The sequence below is a fragment of the Podarcis pityusensis genome (genome assembly GCF_964106645.2).
Source record: "Podarcis pityusensis genome assembly, chromosome: 6".
Lineage (NCBI taxonomy): Eukaryota > Metazoa > Chordata > Lepidosauria > Squamata > Lacertidae > Podarcis > Podarcis pityusensis.
Window position 1 is genome coordinate 85008366 of NC_138030.1, and position 24951 is coordinate 85033316.

Consider the following 24951-nt stretch of genomic DNA (forward strand, 5'->3'; position numbering starts at 1 on the left):
AATAGAGGGCACAGGGAAATAAATAAATAGAGGACACGGGAAAAGCCAATGCTATAAGCCAAAAGGATTTCAGCAGCAAGATTCCTCCCCTTTTTTTGGTATATAAATTTTGCTTTTTAATTATTATTATTTTTAATTTATTATATTGTTTTGACAAAGTAATATCCATACATAAATAAGAATCAGATTTGCACCCCACCCCCGAGACCATTCCATTGTAACTAACCAACCTCCCAAAATTTCAATACCTCTTACGATGGTTTGACCCCTTTCCATTTTAACAGTACAAATTCTACAAATACCCTTCAAAATCATTTCTCCTGCATAATCACCGTTTTACCTTAGTGGCACATGTTAATTTATCATTAATAATTATATCCCACACATCTTTATACCATTTTTGCATTTTATATTCTGCTTGCGCCTTCCACTTCCTAGCCATCATAATTCATGCAACTGTCAATAAATTTGTGAGCAATGCAAACTTTCCACCCCATTGTAAGCAGCAAGATTTCTGCCCAGTTGTGCGGTACGGGAGAATCCTTAGAAGCAACAACCTAGAGAAGGCAACCCACCAAGAGATGATGATGATGAAGAAGAGTTTGGATTTGATATCCCGCTTTATCACTACCTGAAGGAGTCTCAAAGCGGCTAAAAATCTCCTTTTCCCTTCCTCCCCCACAACAAACACTCTGTGAGGTGAGTGGGGCTGAGAGACTTCAGAGAAGTGTGACTGGCCCAAGGTCACCCAGCAGCTGCATGTGGAGGAGTGGGGAAGTGAACCCGGTTCACCAGATTACAAGTCCACCGCTCTTAACCACTACACCACACTGATGAAACACTAGTTGGGTTGAGCAGCAAGGCAAAGGCTCCAGGCAGCGGTAACCGGAGCAGGAGTCTGCAAGTGAAGGAAGCTGGTGCTGGGAGTTTGCCAAAGCACAGGCTATGAGGGGGCAAACAAGGAAGCACTGCTGGGAAGCACTGAGGTGGGAGCGAATCTTTCACTTACTGCACCAACATCCATAAAACTGGCCTTGAACACAGGGGAGGTACAAGAGGCTTCAGTCACGATACCTGTGTATTCATGTCTCAAACGATGGCCAACTACTCCACAGAAAACTGGCCCACTGGTGACTCCAATGGAGACAAGTCTGAAAACACAAGAGAGAGAAAAGGTAAAGGTAAAAGACCCTTGAACGGTTAAGTCCAGTCAAAGGCGACGATGGGGTTGCCGCGCTCATCTCGCTTTCAGGCCGAGGGAGCCAGGGTTTGTCCGCAGACAGCTTTCCGGGTCATGTGGCCAGCAGGATTAAACCGCTTCTGGTGCAACAGGACACCATGACGGAAACCAGAGCGCACGAAATGCCATTTACCTTCCTGCCACACTGGTACCTATTTATCTACTTGCACTGGTGTGCTTTCGATCTGCTAAGTTGGCAGGAGCTGGGACAGAGCAACGGGAGCTCACCCCGTTGTGGGATTCGAACCACTGACCTTCTGGTTGGCACGCCCAAGAGGCTCAGTGGTTTAGACCACAGCCCCACCTGCGTCCACCTGTGTTGATGTGCTCCCCAGCCCAGTTCTGTAGCATCGTGTGAACTTTTTGTCTCTGGCGAGTGCTTTCATTCCCATGGTATGCAATATTGCACCTACAGCGAACTTGTAGCTTATGCGAGGGTTCAGTTCTGGGGGGTCCACACAGAAATGCAAAACTGCATAAAGCTAGGAACCCCAAGTACTTCCCCCCAATGAAACCATCTCTACCTGTCCAGAGCAGGTCTCACCTTCTGCCTTGCTATCTGGGCAAATGAATACAATTATGTAGATGAAACATTCGTAACAGTGTGAAGTTGACTCCCGCCTTTAGCTTTGTCAAATTCTAAGGACAGGATTAGAGTTGACCCTGCGGGCCAAGGTGTCAGATAGCCAACACCTTTCCTGGACCTCTGAGGCCCACTTTTTCTTAAACCATAATGGAAACTCAGTTTGGAACTGGTTCAGCAATTACAAGCATCATTGGGGTGGGCAGGGGGAATTGGAAAAAATTGGTTTCAAGGGTTCTAGATCAAATGGCGATTTTGGTTGTATGCCTTATTGTTATGTACTGAGCTGAATGCTAGAACAATAGGATCCAGAATGCAGCAGTCTGATTGGTCCACAGGAGCCACCCAATCCAGCTCCAGGTGGAAGTGAATCAGCAACCTAGTTGGCCTGCAGGAGCAGCCTATCAGGCTTCTGGAGGAGGCAAATCCGCAACCTGATTAGCCTACAGGAGCAGCCCGGAATCAGCCAATTGTGTAAATAATGTATATATAGCTAGACGTTTTGGGGAAAGTTTCACTCATTGCTACTATGAGCTGAATAAAGAGCATGAAATTCACACTCGACTCTGAGTATATTTCACTTATTATACCGGCTTCCTATTATATCCAACTAAGCTTGCACCAGGATCCAGCAATACTGTTGTGCTCCTTGTTGGAATGCTTTTTGGAAAACAGAAAACAGACAGTCTCCTCCCCTTTGGAGCAGAAAGGGACCAGACAACCACACTCAACTGCCGAAACTCCTCAGGGCTGCTCAGCCATTCTGGTTTGCTTTCCTTCCCCTAGCACAGTCCTTTCCCTTCAGCACTGAGTGACATGCCTAGGCTGAGGCCTCTCCTCCTCACCCACATCTACACTTCCAGCTCTTTCCACTCGAAGCAAATAGTACTGCAATAGAGGAGTGGGAGACAAGGGCCACCCACTACCCGCTGCAGTCTAGGGCATGCCAGACACCTCCACAAAACTGGATGGACCCTAATTTCCCAGTACCTTGCTCTGTTGCATTGAACCCACATCCCAGCTGCCATGTTTCTTACGATGCTCTACTAGGGCTGTGGCACAAGCGTCACCAGAAAGCAGTAAGAGGGTGGGACTGTCGACAGTCCCGTTGGGTGGCAAGCCGGGGGTGGTGATTCTGGTGTGAGCAGCACCCGCAACCCTGCCAAAGACATATCCCCGGCCCACTCAGTCACTTACCTTACTTTCATGAGAGCCGTGGAACAGAAAGCATGGATTTTATTGGCACTGTCCAGAGCATTTGCACCTTCGTCAGACTGTTTATCCCCAGGGAGGCCAAAGATGCACAGCAACGTGCAACCCTTATGGGGGCAGGGGCAAGAACATCGGAGAAGTTGTTATAAGAGCAGCTTATTGCCATTTGCAAAATGCAGATATTTACGCATGTAGGGTTTCTGTGTGCAGATATTCAGGCTATGGTCTCCCAAAGCAGCCATATAAAATTCTAAAATAATTGTCCCATAAAAATAATACATGAAACAAAGCTAAGTACAGTGGTACCTCGGGTTGCAGATGCTTCAGGTTACAGACGCTTCAGGTTACAGACTCCGCTAACCCAGAAATAGTACATTGGGTTAAGAACTTTGCTTCAGGATGAGAACAGAAATCACGCAGCAATGGCGCGGCGGCAGCGGGAGGCCACATTAGCTAAAGTGGTGCTTCAGGTTAAGAACAGTTTCAGGTTAAGAACAGACCTCCAGAACAAATTAAGTTCTTAATGCGAGGTACCACTGTAGTAAAGGTAAAGGGACCCCTGACCATTAGGTCCAGTCATGACCGACTCTGGGGTTGCGGCACTCATGTCGCTTTATTGGCCGAGGGAGCCGGTGTACAGCTTCCGGGTCATGTGGCCAGGCGAACCAGAGCAGCGCATGGAAACGCCGTTTACCTTCCTGCCGAAGCGGTACCTATTTATCTACTTGCACTTTGATGTGCTTTCGAACTGCTAGGTTGGCAGGAGCAGGGACCGAGCAACGGGAGCTCACCCCGTCGTGGAGATTTGAACCGCCAACCTTCTGATCAGCAAGTCCTGGCTCTGTGGTTTAACCCACAGCACCACCCACGTCTCACCACTGTAGTAGGAAACCCTAATGTCAAGTAAACCATACAATAAAATAGAAGAACACTATGTTTTCAGCACTGGCGGTTAGTTCTGACAGAGAGGGTTTGCAGTGAGGATGTCTTAACGCCAACTGGCCATCAACCAGCTCTGAGGGAAATGTTGCCACGATTCAAATCCTGGCTCATTCGTGGAGCTCACTGGCCAATCATGGAGGTCATGTTGGCCAATCGCTGCATCTCAGCCTACCTTGTAGACTTTTGGGGAGGGTAAACTGAGAGGGAGGAAGAAAGTTGATTCTTCTTTTCTTGGAAGAAAGGTGGGTTAGTAAACGTGTTAATTAATACTGCACTGTATTAATTCCTTTTGGGAATTATAGGGACAGAACTACCCAAACTGTATAGAAATTTATTCACATATGCGACTACAGTGGCAAGAATGTGACTTGCCCAAAAATGGAAAGAAGAAAAAGTCCCAGCAAAGGAAGAACGGATACAAAAACTTATGGAATATGCAGAAATGGCGAAACTTACCGGAAAAATAAGAAATCAAGATAGCAAACTTTTTATTTAAAACATGATAATGGTTTATTGAATGTTTACAAACAAACTGTAAATAGATAAGAATATTGGTGGGGTTATTGTAATAACCTGCAGTTTTGTAAAAACCTGCAGTTTCATCACCTGCTACTCACACCACATGACTGCAACAAAATTTCTGAAAGACCTATATTGGCTCTCAGTATGTTTCCGTGTTGGTGCTGACCTTTAAAGCCCTAAAGGGCATCGGCCCAGTATACCTGAAGGAGCGTCTCCACCCCCATCGTTCAGCCCGGACACTGAGATCCAGCACCGAGGGCCTTCTGGCAGTTCCCTCACTGTGAGAAGTGAGGTTACAGGGAACCAGACAGAGGGCCTTCTCGGTAGTGGCGCCCGCCCTGTGGAACATCATCCCATCAGATGTCAAGGAAATAAACAACTATCTGACTTTTAGAAGACAACTGAAGGCAGCCCTGTTTCAAAAAGTTGTTAATGTTTGATGTTTTTATCGTGTTTTTAATACTCTATTGGGAGCCGCCCAGAGTGGCTAGGGAAACCCAGCCAGATGGCGGGGTATAAATTATTATTATTATTATTATTATTATTATTATTATTATCTGAGGGCACAGCTCAAAAGTGCCCACAGCTACCCTGATGACATGAGTACATCATATAAAGAATGTCTGTAGAACCTTCCATCCTACAGTGGTCTGTGCCAACCCCAACTCTTGCCATGCCTGCAGGAGACTCACTTTGTCAAACATGAAGACCTTGTTAATCTTGCCACTGAGCGGGTATATGATCGCCGCGATCTTCGTGTTGGCATCCTGGATGGCCTTACAGAGATGGTGAGTGTTGGCGCTTTCGTCAAACTGCAGATTCACAAAGACTATCGTCACAGGTCGAAGCTCGGATAAATATTCCAGGGGCTGGTTGTCATCGATCTGAAAAACAGGACAGGAGAATGTAAAGGATGAGCAGTAAGACACGTTGGAAATGCAAGGATAAAGATGGAGATTTTTATCACATGTGGTGGACATGTGAGAAAATGAAACAGTTTTGAGAACAGATTTATAACGGATTGAAAAAGATATTTAAATACACTTTCCCGAAAAAGCCGGAAGCTTTCTTGCTAGGCTTGATGGGAGAGGAAATAGAGAAAGCAGATCAAAGGTTATTTATGTATGCTACGACTGCTGCCAGAACTTTGTTAGCCCAAAAATGGAAAGTACCAGAATTACTAACAATAGAGGAGTGGCTGACGAAGATGGTTGATTATGCGGAACTAGCAAAACCGACCTGTAGAATCCAAAATCAGAAGCAAAATTCCAAAAAGACGAGTAAATTTATGGAGTACATCAATAATAACTGTAGAAATCTGAAGACTCTGGCAGGACTGAAATAAATCTTAAGTTGTAGAAAGGATTGGATACAATAAGAAACTGTGGAAAAGTAACTGACATAAGAAAACCTGTTGAAGGGAGGGAAGGAAGTCAACGCTCAGCAGAGTGTGGGGAAAGAAGGTGGGGAAGTGATTGTTGAATTTTACTGTATTTTGTTTGTATTAAACAAAACACCAATAAAAAGCATTAAAAAAAATCTGAAAAACAGGACGGACTGGGTGTGGCGCAATGGGGGACGCCACAACTTGTTAGGATATTTCCGTTCCTCCTTGAAAAGGGAGCAGGCTGTTGTGTGTCACAAGCCTGCGTACTTCCTGCTCACAGGAAATTTCTGTTTTGTGTATAGCTTTTGTTTCAGTCTGTTGCCTCGACACGAAGGCAGGCAGTCATGTTTTTCTTTTGTTCTGACCAACGTTGAATAAATCTGTAAAATATGCTCTCCTGGATGAATCTTTCATTGTGGAAACTCTGCGAAAAGGGCGTGCACGAGTCCTGGAATGTGGACAGCTATTTCTGAGGCTCGTGTCACTAATTGACTGATACTGTTTCCACGGGAGACGACGTGGAGGCATGATGGCCTATGTTTCCCTGGCAGTATCCCAACACAACTGTGATTTAGAATGGAGTACGGGAGGTGCTGGATTTTGGTGTCACAGCTGAAATTTGAGACCCCGAGTGAAAAGAGTTCATTGATAACTGGAAACCTCTAAAGACTTACTTAAAATGTAAGCGTTGCAATCTGAATTCGGTAGCAGCTTTTGAATAAGCTCTGTAAATAAAGGTTAAATGGGTTAAAATAGATATATATACATAGATGCGTATTCATATTTTATTATGATTGTGCTGACAAATCTAGGTAATAGGTTTATGAGAGTGAAAAGATGTTGAGAAGGACGGGAAGTCAAATTTATGAAGATATATACTTCTTTGATGGAATTTTTATTTTGATGAGTTTGATTTACAGACTATAAAATGTCTTTGATGTACGGATGTAACTGCGGTTAATAAAGCATTAAAAAAAAAGAAAAATAACTTGGCCAGTATATATGTCGTGTCTGTCTTGTGGAGGGGAAATTTTTAAGCAATTCGATCAAAGGGAAATGAACCGTAAAAGGTACAAACTGTAATAATTATGACACGGTTTAAATATATTGTTGTGAGTTTGGGGTGGGGAGAAGACTACATGCCTGAGTCCTTTTGAATCCCTGGATCCAAGAATACAGTTGCTGGAATAGCCAGACAAGTATGGGTTGTGAAGGTAAAAAGGAAGTGGCTCTGTAGAAGGTTCTTTTTATCATATGTGGTGGTCTTGTAGCAAGGTTAAAGCTTACTGGGAAATGATATATAATGAAATGAAAAGGATGTTTAAAATAACCTTTGGGGTTTTTTAAAAAAACCAGATGCTTTCCTTTTGGGAATTATAAGGGCAGAACTACCTAAAATGTACAGAAACCTTTTCATGTATGCTACTACAGCGGCAGGAATGTTACTTGCCCAAAAATGGAAAGAAGAAGAAGTCCCAGCAAAGGAAGAATGGATGCAAAAACTGGTGGAATATGCAGAAATGGCAAAACTTACCGGAAGAATAAGAAATCAAGATGAGAATATTGGCAGGATTATTGTAATAACCTGCAGTTTTACAAGCATATATTTAAAGAAGACGAATAAATGAGCAAATTCAGTTAATTTGGATATGCAAAAGAAGATATTAAAAAGAAATTTAAGGAACCGCAGAAAGAGGGGGAAGGAAGTCAAGTTATGAAATGTCAAAATGATAGTAAAATCAGTGAAATGTGTAAAATTAGTGAAAAGTATAAACTTGAAAAGTATAAATAAATAAAATATCAGAAGACACCCCCCCCAAAGGAAGTGGCTCTGTGCTGGATGACAAATGAGTGGGGGCCTATCCCTCAACTGCCTATTAGTAAGAGAAAAAGGCAGAGTTGAGGCTAGAAATTAGAAGCTGGGCAGCTGAGTGACAGAGTCATGCTTGATTTCTTTTGGAATCCGAAGCTGTGGCTATGAGATAAGCAAGACCCTCTTGTGGTGCTGGTGCTGTAAACCCTCCATCGTAGGCTCAGGTTGTTGTTGTTTAGTCGGTTAGTCGTGTCTGACTCTTCGTGACCCCATGGACCAGAGCACGCCAGGCCCTCCTGTCTTCCACTGCCTCCCGCAGTTTGGTCAAACTCATGCTGGTAACTTCGAGAACACTGTCCCACCATCTCGTCCTCTGTCGTCCCCTTCTCCTTGTGCCCTCCATCTTTCCCAACATCAGGGTCTTTTCCAAGGAGTCTTCTCTTCTCATGAGGTGGCCAAAGTATTGGAGCCTCAGCTTCAGGATCTGTCCTTCCAGTGAGCACTCAGGGCTGATTTTCTTCAGAATGGAGAGGTTTGACCTTCTTGCAGTCCATGGGACTCTCAAGAGTCTCCTCCAACACCATAATTCAAAAGCATCCATTCTTCGGCAATCAGCCTTCTTTATGGTCCAGCTCCCACTTCCATACATCGCTACTGGGGAAACCACAACTTTAACTATACGGACCTTTGTTGGCAAGGTGATGTCTCTGCTTTTTAGGATGCTGTCTGGGTTTGTCATTGCTTTTCTCCCAAGAAGCAGGCATCTTTTAATTTCGTGACTGCTGTCACCATCTGCAGTGATCATGGAGCCCAAGAAAGTAAAATCTCTCACTGCCTCCATTTCTTCCCCTTCTGTTTGCCAGGAGGTGATGGGACCAGTGGCCATGATCTTAGTTTTTTTGATGTTGAGCTTCACACCATATTTTGCGCTCTCCTCTTTCACCCTCATTAAAAGGCTCAGGTTGTATATATGTGTAAATAAACCATGTATCCTGGAGACACCAAAGTGTGCCTCAGTCTGAGGAAACCCAACCCTGGGGAAAACACAAAAAAAACCCTGGAATCTCACACGGCTCAGAGACCAGGGTGGTGCGGAACAATATGTAAAATTGCCACAGCGATCATTCACTAACCAGGCTGTGGTAAGACAAACAACACAGAATTGATAAGCTGATGATAGACATTATCTCAATTCAGACCATTGGGATAGAACTGGACTTATTGATGAGGTGCAATTTAGCGGTTTTATGTTGGAGGCTTCTTTTGAAGTTCCTTTGTTCAGGAAAGGTAACTTTAAGGTCTGTGACTCAGGAGGCTTCATACATGGAAGAAATACACACATTACCTTAATTTAAAAAATAATAATAATACACAGAGAATGACAGTAGCACTGCCTTTTTGCAACACAGCACGTAACAGTAATCAGAAAGCAACTGTCAAGCACTGAAGTACCTTTCTTAGGATATTCCTCATCACGTATTTTCTCAAACACTTCTCAAGTTTGTCATTTGGAGGCAACACAGAGGCATTTCTCAAAATCTCTAGGGAGGAAAGGTGAGATCATTTTCACTGAGGAAAGAAAGACGTGATTAGGAAAGTTTAGAACAGGATGGAAGCTTCTGCCGATATGCGCAGCAGCCATGCACCCACTTGCGTATTTGTGCAGGGCTGCGCAAAATGTATGGGGGCCAGTTACAGCCCCACTAATTGCCAGTTGATTATCCCTGCGCTAAGTAATTTTGGGGTGGTGGAGGGTCTGGTGCCATTTGCTTGAGCCACTATGATGTATATATGTCACTAGACATCACATGTATTTATGTTATTACACCTTCTGCCCAGACGCTGAGGTCCAGCGCTGAGGGCCTTCTGGTGGTTCCTTCCCTGCGAGAAGCCAGGTTACTGGGAACCAGGCAGAGGGCCTTCTCAGTAGTGGCACCCGCCCTGTGGAACGCCCTCCCACCAGATGTCAAAGAGAACAACAACTACAGTGGTATCTCGGGTTAAGTACTTAATTCATTCTGGAGGTCCGTACTTAACCTGAAACTGTTCTTAACCTGAAGCACCACTTTAGCTAATGGAGCCTCCTGCTGCCACCGCGCCACTGGAGCCCGATTTCTGTTCTTATCCTGAAGCAAAGTTCTTAACCTGAAGCAGTATTTCTAGGTTAGCGGAGTGTGTAACCTGAAGCGTATGTAACCTGAAGCGTATGTAACCCGAGGTACCACTGTACCAGACTTTTAGAAGACATCTGAAGGCAGCCCTGTTTAGGGAAACTTTTAATGTTTAATAGATTATTGTATTTTAATATTCTGTTGGAAGCCGCCCAGAGTGGCTGGGGAAACCCAGCCAGATGGGTGGGGTATAAATTATTATTATTATTATTATTATTATTATTATTATTATTATTATTTTTGCTGCAACAGACTAACCCTCTGTAATATCTTGGACTAAATGAGTTGTTCTGTGAACACATGGAATAAGTGAATGAGTTAAGAGTTTCTTGGTCTGTGAGTGTGTTTGAGGAGGAGATTTAATTTTTTAGGATAATGCCTTAGAGCTTCCTTATGGCGAGAAGTCCTTTCCTTTCCTTGACAAGGGCAAAAAATGATTGCATGAGCTCTGTCTGTGCATGTGAAAGAAAGGGACTCTCTGTATTGCCATCTTTCAAGCACTGGTGCTTTGCACTGTATCCCTGTCTCAAAACTGGGCATATGTTTCCTAGGAAATCTTCTACATTTGCAATTTATTGCATGAGGCATTTGATGTGTGGTATGACTTGAACCTGTGGCTTGGCTCCTTTCTTGATAATTCTGCTCTTTACGAAGGCAATTTGCCGCCTTTGATATGTGTAGTTCAGGCGCAGTGGGTTAAACCACAGAGCCTAGGGCTTGCCGGAAGGTCGGCAGTTTGAATCCCCGCGATGGGGTGAGAACCCATTGTTCGGTCCCTGCTCCTGCCCACCTAGCAGTTTGAAAGCACGTCAAAGTACAAGTAGATAAATAGGTACCGCTCCGGCGGGAAGGTAAACGGCTTTTCCGTGTGTTGTTCTGGTTCGCCAGAAGCGACTTAGTCATGCTGGCCACATGACCCGGAAGCTGTACGGCGGCTCCCTCAGCCAATAAAGCGAGATGAGCGCCGCAACCCCAGAGTCAGTCACGACTGGACCTAATGGTCAGGGGTCCCTTTACCCCTTTATATAGCCCGGTCTGAGTTTTACCATGTGTGAATAGTACTGTTTGGTACTGCAGAGGATTTAGGAACACATAGATAAGGAAGGCCTTACCCAGATCTGTGTAATAGGCAGGAAAAATTGTGTTGTCTTAAGGCTTGTCTACACTTCTGCTTCTGTTCCCATGCCTAAAAAGCACAGTTTCAAGCCGTTTTCAGCTTGGCCCACCCTTTCTAGGCATGAGTCCAAGGCAGTTTTCCCCTTGCCCCTGGGAAAGCCCCACTCTTTAGCTCTAAATCAGAACAAAACTCAACCTGCAGAAAACCCGATTGCTATTTGCTTTGATTGAGCACTAAAAGAGCAGTTTTCCCTGGGGGAAAGAGGTGTGGATAATCCCGAAGGGTGGGTAAACCCGGGTATAATGCAATCCCAAATACTGTATCCTAATGTGTTTTTTGTGATGTATGCAGATTTTAAAAGTACTTAACAATGATATGACATGTGCTTTGTATGCATATAGTTTCAGGTTCACTCCATAGCACTTATTTAAAGTATTTTAGGGCTCTTCCCTATTATTGGTGCCTTTGCCATCTGGTTCACATTGGGAGGCAGATTTCGCCTGCAGAAAATGAGAGTGGGAGCCCCCACCATACAACTTGCCCCAGCCCAGCACCCCTTCAAGGGACATCTATGGACCTCTTTCTAGACATCTTACAATAGCCAAAGAACTCACCAAAATTGTCACAGATGCGATTTTGGTACAGGTACTGTGTGCATCTATCAAAGAACTCCTCAGTGTCAAAATCCAGGGTATTTCTAATGTATCGAACCTGGCAAACAGAATTACAGCTGTTTAACCATCTTCACCCCTGTTTCTGCCAGATATGACCTTTGTCAGTCAACTTCCCAACGTTAATCTCTCCCCGCACCACGAGACCCCAAACACATTTCCTTGGATGCAAATTACCATCACATTTCCCCCTTATCTGTCTCCTCATGTCCCAACCCTGTTCAGCACCAGTATGATTTAAAGAGTGGGCTTTTGCAGGGAAAGCTCAGGGCAAACAGCAGCAGCAACAACAAATGCTTGGTCACAGAGTATTAAAGTGTGGACCTCTACCTGGAAAGAATGGAGCCAAAAGTAAGTGTGGATAAACCCTAAGATCACAGAGAGTAGCTGCCTTTTCTAACAAACAGCACTAACCTGGGAGGGCCAAGGATCTTGAACTCAGCCATGTTCTATTTCCTCCACCAGACGTTTAAACTTTGTCTTTCTTTGTTTTCCAAAAAAAAAATATTGATTTTCCAAATTTATAAACAAACAAACAAACAAACATAAATCCTAACTGTAATAATTCTACTTTTGTTGACATTAAGTGACTTCCTCGAGTCCCCCTGGCTGAGTTTCAATGTACCGTATTTTTCGCTCTATAAGACGCACCAGGCCACAAGACGCACCTAGTTTTTGGAGGAGGAAAACAAGAAAAAAAAATATTCTGAATCCCAGAAGCCAGAACAGCAAGAGGGATTGGTGTGCAGTGAAAGCAGTGATGCCTCTTGCTGTTCTGGCTTCTGGGATAGCTGCGCAGCCTGCATTCGCACCATAAGAAGCACACACACATTTCCCCTTACTTTTTAGAAGGGAAAAAGTGAGTCTTCTAGAGCATAAAATTTACTTAATCAAGTAACATCTTTCTTTCTTTTCATAATAAGTTTAAACATATTATTCTATAACATCACATATTTAAATCCTAAGCCAATCTAGTACTTGCAAGTATTTCTAATTAAGTTATTAGAAGTTTAAACTTTGGGTAGAGAGAAAGGATGCCACAACAGGCAGCGGCAAGTGTGTTGTCCACCGCCGGCACCCACCCACCTTAACAGCTCGCTCATCTTTGATTTTTTCCACCTCAATTAATTTCCGGTCGCAGAGCTCCCAGCAATTTGGCGACAGGATAATTTCACTTGCTTTCGCCAAGTTCTGGGCCAACCGCACTTCATCCACTGCCCGGCCGATTACCAGGAAATACTGGTGCCTGTTGTCTCCGACCACAACTTTTGAGATGTGACCTGCAGATAATCCTGGAGAAAGGTATAATATCGTAATCCGTTTGAACACCTCACAGAAATGGCTAGATTAACAATGGAGAGAATGCATGAATGAAAACATATAAACAAAACAAAATCTAAAGGGACAGCATACAACACGGACAAAAAGCAGGTTGATTAATTGCTGATTAATTGTCCAAGAGCATTTATTTAGTAGTTGGGGGTTGAAATAATATTTGCTGCAGCAAAAGACGTTTGCGTGGCGATACCCGCCCCCTCCCACAGATGGAATAAATAAAGACACCGGACACCAGAATTTAGGTTAATGGGCGAAAAATGGCCACAACTTTATTGATTACAGGTAAGAACGGTATTGGCCTTAGGCATTGGCCCTAACAGACTATCCGGTCTAACCGGGAAGGGTTAAGCACCAACAGGGGGAGCCCCCGAGATGCACATCCCTAGGCGCTCCCCAAGGGGTTACTGCTCGGGAGCGCGCTTTAGGCCCTAGCCTCCGTAGGTTTCGGACGAGGCGATCGCCAAAGAAAGTGTTATGTACTGATGCTCTCACCCTGGGCCAGCAGGGGGTACTGTAGATAGTTCAGGTCCACATATGCAAAGAAGGGATCGAAAGTGACGTTCAGTTATTGGATAGCTACAGAAAATGGTTACTGTTGCGTTCTAGTGGAGCTCTATATAAGCAGGCTGGCTGAACCCTTCAGTTCAGTTCAGTTCTGTTCTGGCCTGTGAATAAACAAGAGCTGTTTGAAGAATCGCTGTGTCGTCTGATATGTTCACCCACAACTTAACAGAAAGAAAGAAGACTCTGTGAAATGAACAGTTAAGTAAAGGCTCGTCGACACCTTGCAGGGGTCCATGAGGTTTTCCACACGCCCCATGCTTTCTAGCGGTTTTGACTTTAACCTGCCTCTTTCCCCGGGGAAAGCCGCTCCTTATCACTGAATTGGAGCCCACGCCAATGTGTGGGAAACCTAACGGATGTTTGCTCTGATTCCGCAGTAAAGAGCTGGTTTTCCTGAGGGCAAGCATCAGGACAAGCGGGACTGTGGATGAGCCCTGGCAGACCATGGGAGGAAAAGAAGAGATTTAGGTAACTTCTGTGTAATGCATGGCTGTTAAGTGAGAGGGATTGCCTGCTGGCTAGAACCAGGGGTTGATTCCATCAACATGTCTCCGGAAAAATTTACCCATCACTTGGGAAGACAGGCACACTAATGCCAATGTACTGGAAGAAGCAAGGACCACCAGTGTCAAAGCAATGATTCTTCAACATCAACTCGGTTGGACTGGTCATGTTGTGTGGATGCCTGGTTATCGTCTTCCAAAGCAGCTGCTACTCTATTCTGAACTTTAAAATGGAAAGCGTAATGCTGGTGGTCCACAAGAGAGGTTTAAAAAAATGTAGTATAAACACCGACAACTGGGAAACACTGGCCTGCGAGCACTCCAATTGGAGAAATCATGTCCTCCCTAAAAGAGGGCACGTGTTGCAGTGAAACCTGGAGACTGACCACCTCTGTTGTGGGTGGGTAAGATTGGTCAGCCACAACACCCACTTGGTAGGTCCCTCAATGTTGGGTTCAATCTGGCCAATGGGGCGCACTCCAAACAGATTGAGGGACCTATATATGCCCATGCACATGACCCAGTGCTTCCTCTTTCGGCTCATGCAATTGGAACACCCGCCCACCTCTCCCTACTTTTAGGGCATTTTGCGCTTGACCTTGCTATGCCGTCGTGTGTCGTCTGTCGTTGGGACAGGGGCATGGCAGGAATTTTCCCCACTTGGCTGATTGGCTGTTGCCATTTGGGTTTCACCTGCCACACAGCAAATTGTCGCAACTTGTAAGGTTGCAGATAGGCTCTGGTTCAGGTGGTAGGGATGGGAGAACACTCTCACCATCCCTATGTGAAGGGTATTACATTAAAGGAATCCAGGGACTCAGCTTGGTTTGGTCAACCCCTGAGAGGGGGTTGTGCCCATGCCTGAGTCCAGGGGGGCATCTGGGTGGTGAACGTAGTCTGTTCCTGGCTTTTCGCCTACCCAGGTGTTCACCCTTGGCTGACCTATGCTGGTGCCCTGGGTCAGTGCTGTCTGCAAGGGTGCAGGGGGCTAGTCGAACCAGAGCCTATGCAACCACTCACCTTCTGTAATCAATAAAGTTGTGGCCTAAATTCTGCCAAAAACCAAAACTAACATTTGAGTCAAGTGTGAATTTATTTGGGGGGGGGGGAGGTCTCTGGGTCTGAACATGCAACAGCCTTTACCAAAGGTGTCATGGGCTTTGAAGACGCTCGAACTCAGGTCGAAAGAGAGAAACGTGCTAAGAGGAAGGCACATTTGGCAAACCCTCACCATGATCAACTCCCGCCCGGAAACCAGTGTCCCCACTGTGGAAGGGCATGTGGATCCAGAATTGGCCTCCACAGTCACTTACAGACTCACTGTTAAAACTGTGTTCATGGAAGGCAATCTTACTCGGCTACAAGTGATCGCTAAAGAAGAAGAAGAACCCGGGGGAAATTATAGCAAGGACCCCTGGGAGCTCCTGCCTTGCTGTGCCAGTCTGTGCTCCTGTCTCTCTCAGGCAGAGGCACACATTTCGACCTTCCAAGCATCACAGGCTCTGAGCTCCATGTAGGGGAGGATGCAGTACCTATCTTAACGCGCAGTTCCAGTCCCACCTCCGTATCGCGAACCCCGTATTCTTGCTGGATGCTGAAGCTACATTTCAGTGCCAGAGTGATGATATCATTTATATGGCATCGCTCCACCTTCCAGAGTGCCAGCAATGCATCCCCTACAGAAGCCAGAGAGAATAACAATAATAATGATGATAATAATTTATTTATACCCCACCCCGTCTGGCTGGGTTTCCTCAGCCACTCTGGGCGGCTCCCAACAAAACATAATAATAATAATAATAATAATAATAATAATAATAATAATTTATTATTTATACCCCGCCCATCTGGCTGGGTTTCCCCAGCCACTCTGGGCGGCTTCCAAAAGAATATTAAAATACTATGATACATCAAACATTAAAAGCTTCCCTAAACAGGGCTGCCTTCAGATGTCTTCTAAAAGTCTGGTAGTTGTTGTTCTCTTTGACATCTGGTGGGAGGGCGTTCCACAGGGAGGGCGCCACTACCGAGAAGGCCCTCTGCCTGGTTCCCTGTAACTTGGCTTCTCGCAGTGAGGGAACCGCCAGAAGGCCCTCGGTGCTGGACCTCAGTGTCCGGGTAGAACGATGGAGGTGGAGACGCTCCTTCAGGTATACTGGACCGAGGCCGTTTAGGGCTTTAAAGGTCAGCACCAACACTTTGAACTGTGCTCGGAAACGTACTGGGAGCCAATGTAGGTCTTTCAAGACCGGTGTTATATGGTCTCGGCGGCTGTTCCCAGTCACCAGTCTGGCTGCTGCATTCTGGATTAGTTGTAGTTTCCGGGTCACCTTCAAAGGTAGCCCCACGTAGAGCGCATTGCAGTAGTCCAAGCGGGAGATAACCAGAGCATGCACCACTCTGGCGAGGCAGTCCGCGGGCAGATAGGGTCTCAACCTACGTACCAGATGGAGCTGGTACACAGCTGCCCTGGACACGGATTTAACCTGTGCCTCCATGGACAGCTGTGAGTCCAAAATGACTCCCAGGCTGCGCACCTGGTCCTTCAGGGGCACGGTTACCCCATTCAGGACCAGGGAATCCCCCACACCTGCCCGCCTCCTGTCCCCCAGAAACAGTACTTCTGTCTTGTCAGGATTCAACCTCAATCTGTTTGCCACCATCCATCCTCCAACCGCCTCCAGACACTCACACAGGACCTTCACCGCCTTCACTGGTTCTGATTTAAAGGAGAGGTAGAGCTGAGTGTCATCTGCATACTGATGAACACCCAGTCCAAACCCCCTGATGATCTCTCCCAGCGGCTTCATATAGATATTAAAAAGCATGGGGGAGAGGACAGAACCCTGAGGCACCCCACAAGTGAGAGCCCAAGGGTCTGAACACTCATCCCCCACCACCACTTTCTGAACACGGCCCAGGAGGAAGGAGCGGAACCACTGTATGACAGTACCCCCAGCTCCCAGCCCCTCAAGACGGTCCAGAAGGATGTTATGGTCGATGGTATCAAACGCCGCTGAGAGATCCAGCAGAACTAGGAAACAGCTCTCACCTTTGTCCCTAGCCCGCCGGAGATCATCAACCAGTGCGACCAAGGCAGTTTCAGTCCCGTGATGAGGCCTGAATCCCGATTGGAAGGGATCCAAAGGGTCCGCTTCTTCCAGGCGTGCCTGGAGTTGTTCAGCAACCACTCGCTCAATCACCTTGCCCAAGAATGGAAGATTTGAGACTGGGCGATAGTTGGCCATCGTGGCCGCATCTAAAGATGGTTTTTTAAGAAGCGGTTTAATAACCGCCTCTTTCAGCGGGTCTGGGAAGGCTCCCTCACGGAGGGAAGCATTCACCACCCCACGAAGCCCATCGCCCAGCCCTTCCCGGCTAGCTTTTATAAGCCAGGATGGGCAAGGATCAAGGAGACAGGTGGTTGGTTTCACTCGTCCAAGCAGCCTGTCCACATCCTCGGAGGTAACAGATTGGAATTGATCCCACACAATTTGACTAGACAGGACTCTAGCACTCCCCCGCCCCGGCCCTGCTCCCACGGTGGCGTCTACCTCTTCCCGAATCTGAGCGACTTTATCTGCAAAAAACTTTGCAAAATCATTGCAGGAGATCATGTGGCCCGTATTGGGCCCCGATGTAGCAGGTGGTTCCGCTAAATTGCGGACCACCTGAAAAAGTCTCCTGCTGCTGTTTTCTGCAGATGCAATAGAGGCGGCGAAGAAAGCCTTCTTCGCCGTCGCTACCGCCACTTGGTAGGCTCGACACTGAGCTCTAACCTGTGTCCGGTCAGCTTCAGAATGGGTCATCCGCCACCGGCGCTCTAGCCGTCTCAACGATTGTTTCATTGCCCTCAGATTCGTGGAAAACCACGGGGCCGTCCGGGCTCCATGCAATCGGAGAGGGCGCTTCGGAGCCAAACAGTCAATAGCCCTGGTTAACTCCACATTCCAGCGGGCCACCAGGGAATCAGCTGAAAGGCCATCAACATGGGATAAAGCATCCCCTACCGCTCTCTGGAAACCATTTGGATCCATTAAGTGGCGGGGGCGGACCATCCGAATCGGTCCCACCTCCCTGCAGAGGGGAAGGGTCGCGGAGAAGTCAAGTTGCACCAGGAAGTGGTCTGACCATGGCACTTCTTTTGTTTCGCTTTTACTTAGTGTCAGAACACCAACATCCATGGAGGTAAACACCAGGTCCAAGGCATGTCCGTGGCTATGGGTTGGGCCAAACTTATTCAGGGACAGCCCCATGGAGGCCATGCTTTCCACGAAGTCCATTAATAATAATAATTATAATAATAATAATAATAACATTAATAATAATAATAATAATAATAATAATAATGTGATGAAACATCAAACATTAAAAACTTTCTTAAACAGGGTTGCCTTCAGATGTCTCCTAAAAGTCAGATAGTTGTTTATTTCCTTGACATCTGATGGGAGGGCATTCCACAGGGTGGGCACCACTACCAAGAAGGCCCTCTGCCTGATTCCCTGTAACCTCACTTCTCGCAGTGAGGGAATTCCCAGAAGGCCCTCAGCATTGGATTTCAGTGTCTGGGCTGAACGCTGAAGGTGGAGACGCTCCTTCAGAAAGACTTGGATTTGTGACTGAAATTCCCAGGGGTCAAGAAAGGTTATTTATGCATGTCACTACTGCAGCCCATGTTTCATTAGCTCAAAAGTGGAAAAATGATTGATGTCCCAACCAACGAAGAAAGGCAACTTAAGTTGACAGAATATGCGCAGCTTGCAGACTTAACATATAGAATAAAAGAACAAGAAGAACATACACTTAGAGAAGATTGGAAAACATTTGTTGAATATATTAAATTGTGTACAGTTGAAAATGCTAGCAGCACTACGATGAATTCAACAGTGTAAATAAGTTTTGGTGGATGCAGTAATGGAATACTGAATGGTTTAGTTTTTGTAAAATATGCAGGGATTTATGATATGTCAAACGAACCATGGAAAAAGAAGAAAGGAAGTCATTGATATCTTAAGGATGTATAAATGAGTACTTTAAATTGTAAAATAGAAAATTTAATAAAAATTATATACAAAAGAAGAAGAAAGACTTGGATTTGTGGAACATACAATTGAAAGCACACACACACACACACGTGTGACACCCACCCACAGAAGGGTCCTACCTGCAAATTTCAAGACATCGCCTCCAAACACCAACACCTCTGCAAGGGAAAGAGAAAGGGAGAAGGGTTACAGAAGTAGCTTCCATTGCTTTCACAGTTATTCTAACTTTCTGTGTGCTCTTAATACCTTAAGAAGACAGACAAGGGTATAAAGTTTTAAATTGGGGTTGGTTACTTCACCACCTCAGCCCCTAAGGTAAAGGTAAAGGGACCCCTGACCATTAGGTCCAGTCGTGACCAACTCTGGAGTTGCGGCGCTCATCTCGCTTTATTGGCCGAGGGAGCCGGCGTACAGCTTCCGGGTCATGTGGCCAGCATGACTACGCCACTTCTGGCGAACCAGAGCAGCGCACGGAAACACTGTTTACCTTCCCGCCAGAGCGGTACCTATTTATCTACTTGCACTTTGACGTGCTTTCGAACTGATAGGTTGGCAGGAGCAGGGACCAAGCAACGGGAGCTCACCCAGTCATGGGGATTCGAACCACTGACCTTCTAATCGGCAAGTCCTAGGCTCTGTGGTTTAACCCACAGTGCCACCCGCGTCCCACCTCAGCCCCTACCAGGAGGAAAAAAGAAAGACAACTAAAGTTACAACCCAGAAAGGGCACTGCCACTTTCTGCTGCTTTCCCTCCCTGTGGGCATTAATTAGAGGCTGTTATTAGCCCACCAGTATCGATCACCCTTATAGCAACTGTGGGTGCTGGTGGGCCACAATTCCCAGTTTAAAATCCAGGCTCGAGCCCTCAGGAGAGTTCAATGATCCCAAGATGATTTGAGATTTGAACCTTGATCCATCAAGTGAGTGTTCTGAACTTGGGCTTAGCCACGGGACAGTGCCGAAAGGGGGTGCCCTCCACTTGCTCCCCCATTTCTGGACTCCTGGAGTCCAGCTTTTGGTCCGTCTGGCCCTTGACTGCCTGTTGTGATTGGCAGTGGCAACAACGCCCCAACCTTTTCGGCTGGAGTCTCTCCTAGCCCTGATGTCAGAAATCCTTTGAACAAAGGTGGCAGCGACTGAAGCCCATTCCAACCTCTGATCTTTCATTTTCTACTTAGAGCTTAGGTCAGCTCAAAATTGGTCCTGGCCATATTTTAGCCCTTGCACGATCGCCTGGCACTTCCCAACACTGTCTGAGTGCTGGGACGATAGAATATCTCTGGAACCAAAGTGAGGGTTGTGATGTGAGGTTGTAGCCTCTGCCTGCCCCTCCTCATAAGGGTATCCTGTTCAAGGGATCCGGAGGTGTGGATCCTGTCCGATGCCCAGACGTGGGCTTGGGACATGCCACAACTCCAATAGGGACCCCTCGGGGTGCCCCTATGTGATGGCCTGGGAATCCGATTCAGAGGCTGAACCGGAGGAATCCCAGCCTGCACAGAAGTCCCCGCCTCCAGGGCCGGCTGAATTGGGGCAGGGCCTTGATTCTGAAGCACCTGCACCTGTGCTGGATCCTCAGGAGCAGGCACCAGGTGAATCCACTCTGGCTCCGGAGGGGGTTGAGGACACAGTGCCTACAGGTGCGCCTCTCCCAGCCCTGTCAGGGGAAGGTGAGTCTCCCCCTGGGTCCAGTAACCCTCCAGCCTCTCCTGAGCTACAGACGCTCAGGGCAGAGAGGCGGAGGGAACTGGTTTCTCCCAGGAGGAGTGCTCGCCTTAAGGCCAGGAGAGGCGGGTCTCCTGGGGGCCGGGACCGCCCCTGGCCTCAGAGAAGATAAAGGCCAGTCAGCCCGGTCCCAGGTTGCGGGAGCAACGTCGTTGAAGAGCTGTTTCGGCCAGCACCCAGACCTGTTCCCCCAGAGTTCCTGTCCTTGCCCAGCTCCTCGCTTTGGACCCCGCTTCGCCTGTGGAGGACTGTCTGCCGACCCTCGACTCAGGTCCTGGACCTCGCCCCACGGTAACCTCCCCCCGGGACCAGCACACCCTACTTGATGTAAGTCATAGGTATTGGCAAAACCTATTTGGTGTTTCGCAACTTTCCGACTAGTTGCAGGACCTTAGCCAGACCTAGCAGAGTCAACGCAGAATCCACGGAAGCAATTGGCGACTTGGCTGCAGACAGGATAGACGAAGCTGGAACCAGGAACTTGTAGTTAGGTTAGTTATACTGTATAACTTGTAGTTATACAGTGGACTATTTATTTATTATTTATTATATACAGTGGACCGATCTTTAGCTTGCTCTCCTATACACGACTTACAACTCCTACACTGACACAGAACTCTGAACCTCTGAACTCCTGAACAAACACAGTTAGGCCAATAATTATCACTCCCTTGAGAGAGCTTGACCAATCAGGGAGCTGTCTCCATGTCTCTGTTATCACCAGGCAGACTTACTCCTTCAGATTGCCTTCTGGCTGTCTTCCAAACCTTAATTGACTCTGTGTGAGTAGCTGCATGTACACAGTTTCCCAACAATAGGGCTCTGTTGGTGGTTTACCCTTAGTTGGATGCCCTGCAGACGGGCAGGAGTCAAGATATAGCCTGGCTTCACCCCAATGCATAAGCCAAACCGCTTACATCTGTAACCAATAAAGTTGTGGCCTATTTGAACCCATAAACCAAAATATGGAGTGATGGGAATGTAAGTCATATGTGGTGGGATTGTCCATTAGTTAATGAATTTTGGAAACAGATTGGTATAGAAATATCGAGAATTGTGGGAAGGAACGTGGAAATAACTAAATTAATGGTTCTCATTACCCTGAGTAGTACGGTTACCGAGTTAAAAACAAAAGAGGAATGCAAATGGGTAAAATTGATGGTAATTGCAGCTAGACAGGCTATAGTGAGTAATTGGGGAAATGCCGAAGAGCTAGGGGTGAACCAATGGAGGAAAAAACTGAATAATATTATAATTTTAGAATGCCTAACTGTGAAGATACATAGAATGAAAGGGTTTGAGGTCAGTGAGAAAGAGGAGGATTGGTTTGAGAAGATATTGAATTATTTGAGTAGGTTTGAACAATTTGGGGCAATTAAAATAAACCTTGTGGAGGGAGGAGTGTTAAGGTATATGGAAGTGTACATATGGTTAATTTGAATATGTTATTATTGAACATTATTGAACATGTATATTACTGAATATGTATATTACTGAATATTGTATACCCAATGTATCAGCCGCCTGGGGGGTTTCACTGTTTGTGTTTTGGTGGTTGGTAAAAATAAAAAATATAAAAAAAACCAAAATACTTGTGTACGTGTGCTCATTATCTACTAGAGAACTGCAGGGTCATGGGGTCTTGGCATTCAGGTTGCTCTACTTACCTTCCACGATGTCTCCCACATAGTTATTAAGGGCCAGCGTTAGCTCATCAGCACCGCGGTCAAGGTTGGTGGTCATGCTGAACTTTTCGGTCAGTGCCGTGAAACCTTTAAGATATGTAAGCACTTGCTATTAGTGAAACACAGCTTGAGTTACAGCCAAGAGGATGGAAGTGGGAAAGGCAGGCGGAAGGTTTCACATCACTTTGGGAGACGGTTTCTTTTCTTCCCTTCCCCCCACCCCCCAATATTTTATTATTGGGGGCTGACTGCTTTTATGCATGGCTGGCTTCTGTTTTGGATACAAGCCTATGAGAGAAGCGAGAGACCCTCTCGGGGCGCAACGCTTTGAACTCCTCCCCATCAGGCTCAGGTTGTATATCTGTGTAAATAACCCATATGTCATAAAGACACCACAGTCTCCGCTTTGCTGCATTTCCAAACTCTGCGTAAGCACTGGGACCCCTGGATTCTCACCCTGCTGAGGAGTTTGGGGTGGCATGAAGCAATATGAACGCCTGAGAAGCTGGGTTTTATTTTCGGTATGGAGGGACTTACGCATCCTTTACCCATCAGGACAACAATTTGAAGTCCCTCAACTCTCTTCCTTTCTTTCTTTGAGGTGCCTCCGAAATCTGCTCCCATCCCTCCCTCCCAACGCCGATCTCCCTTTGCCTACCTGAAATGTCCACAAAGAGCAACACGCCATCAAAGCTCTCAATGAAAGGCACTTCCTGGGAGAAATCACCATAAACTATGAGGTCGGGGACATGAGCGGCTACTTTGCCGAGGTTCGAGATCTCAAACTGCTTCTTGTCCTCACTCGTCATTCCTGCTGAACGTTTATTGGGACACTGTCTCACAGCTGCCAGAGAGAGGCATTGGGACTTCTTACCTGGTGCCTAGGGACCGGGAGGGGAGGGCTCCTTCCCGCACCTGTGTCGGCAGCATCTCTTTTGTCAGCCACATGTCACAATGAAGTGACAAAGGGCTCTTCTCCAATAGCAGTTACTTAAAGTTGTTTCCTCCCTAACAACGGTTGCTAGGCTAAGCGTACTCATTTTGCCAAACAACCTACTGGGACGCGGGTGGCGCTGTGGGTTAAACCACAGAGCCTAGGACTTGCCACTCATAAGGTTGGCGGTTCGAATCCCCGCAACGGGGTAGCTCCCGTTGCTCAGTCCCTGCTCCTGCCAACATAGCAGTTCGAAAGCACGTCAAAGTGCAAGTAGATAAATAGGTACCACTCTGTCGGGAAGACAACTGTGTTTCCGTGCGCTGCTCTGGTTTGCCAGAAGCGGCTTAGTCATGCTGGCCACATGATCCGGAAGCTGTACGCCAGCTCCCTCGGCCAATAAAGCGAGGTGAGCGCCACAACTCCAGAGTCGGCCACAACGGGACCTAATGGTCAGGGGTCCCTTTACCTTTTCAAAGCTGTTTCCTTCCTAACAATGGTTGCTAGGCTAAACGTACTCATTTTGCCAAAGAACCTACTGGGCCAAGGGCCACTGCAGGCCCCCACCCCACCCAAAGGGCAGGCTAAACTCCAACAAGTTCTTTTAGCCGCGGGCCGATCCACTGTCCCTCAGACCTTGTGGTGGGCCAGGGTAGCGCCACTGGGGGGCAGAGCTGGAAGAAGAGGCGAAGGGGGCAAGTAGTACTCCCACCCCTCAGTGCCAGCCCCTGCTTAAAATGGCACTCAGCCAGCTCAGCCCAGCCCCCTTCCTCCTCTAGGCAGGGCAGGGAGAAGCCATTTTGCATCCTTAAGATATCAGTCACTTCCCTTCTCTTTCCATGGTTCATTTTACATATCATAAATCCCTGCATATTTTACAGTACAGTGGTGCCTCGCAAGACGAAATTAATCCGTTCCGCGAGAGTCTTCGTCTAGCAGTTTTTTCGTCTTGCGAAGCAACCCTATTAGTGGCTTAACGGATTAGCGCTATTAGCGGTTTAGCGGCTATTAAAGGCTTATCAGCTTATCGGATTAGCTGCTAAAAGGCTATTAAAGGCTTAGCGGCTTAGATAAAGGGGGGGAAAGCGAAAAAAAAATCTCAAGACTCGCAAGACATTTTCGTCTTGCGAAGCATGCCCATAGGGAAATTCGTCCTGCGAAGCAACTCAAAAACGGAAAACCCTTTTGTCTAGCGGGTTTTCCGTCTTGCGAGGCATTCGTCTTGCGGGGCACCACTGTAACTATACCCATTCAGTATTCCATCGTTGTTGTTGTTGTTTAGTTGTGTCTGACTCTTCGTGACCCCATGGACCAGAGCACACCAGGCACTTCTGTCTTCCACTGCCTCCCGCAGTTTGGTCAAACTCATGCTGGTAGCTTCGAGAACACTGTCCAGCAATCTCATCCTCTGTCGTCCCCTTCTCCTTGTGCCCTCAATCTTTCCCAACATCAGGGTCTTTTCCAGGGAGTCTTCTCTTTTCATGAGGTGGCTAAAGTA

At 46.7% G+C, this 24951-nt stretch overlaps 1 protein-coding gene across 3 annotated transcripts in view; it reads right to left on the reverse strand.

Moving 5' to 3' along the window:
- The window catches only part of ADCY10 (adenylate cyclase 10), a 73652-nt gene extending 50208 nt beyond the window's left edge, over window positions 1–23444 (reverse strand). For 2 of the 3 annotated variants that reach the window (XM_081012016.1, XM_081012014.1), the window contains exons 1-10: window positions 23178–23429; window positions 22502–22606; window positions 19228–19266; window positions 15596–15739; window positions 12745–12950; window positions 11602–11698; window positions 9152–9240; window positions 5192–5383; window positions 3021–3142; window positions 1075–1151 (exon numbers count right to left, since the gene is read on the reverse strand). In XM_081012016.1, the coding sequence (XP_080868142.1) occupies window positions 1075–1151; window positions 3021–3142; window positions 5192–5383; window positions 9152–9240; window positions 11602–11698; window positions 12745–12950; window positions 15596–15739; window positions 19228–19266; window positions 22502–22606; window positions 23178–23328 (1222 nt within the window). In that variant the 5' untranslated portion in view covers window positions 23329–23429. Of the gene's footprint in view, window positions 1–1074; window positions 1152–3020; window positions 3143–5191; window positions 5384–9151; window positions 9241–11601; window positions 11699–12744; window positions 12951–15595; window positions 15740–19227; window positions 19267–22501; window positions 22607–23177 lie in introns of all 3 variants that reach the window. The other variant, XM_081012015.1, reaches the window with a different exon arrangement.
- Window positions 23445–24951: the final 1507 nt, after the last annotated feature.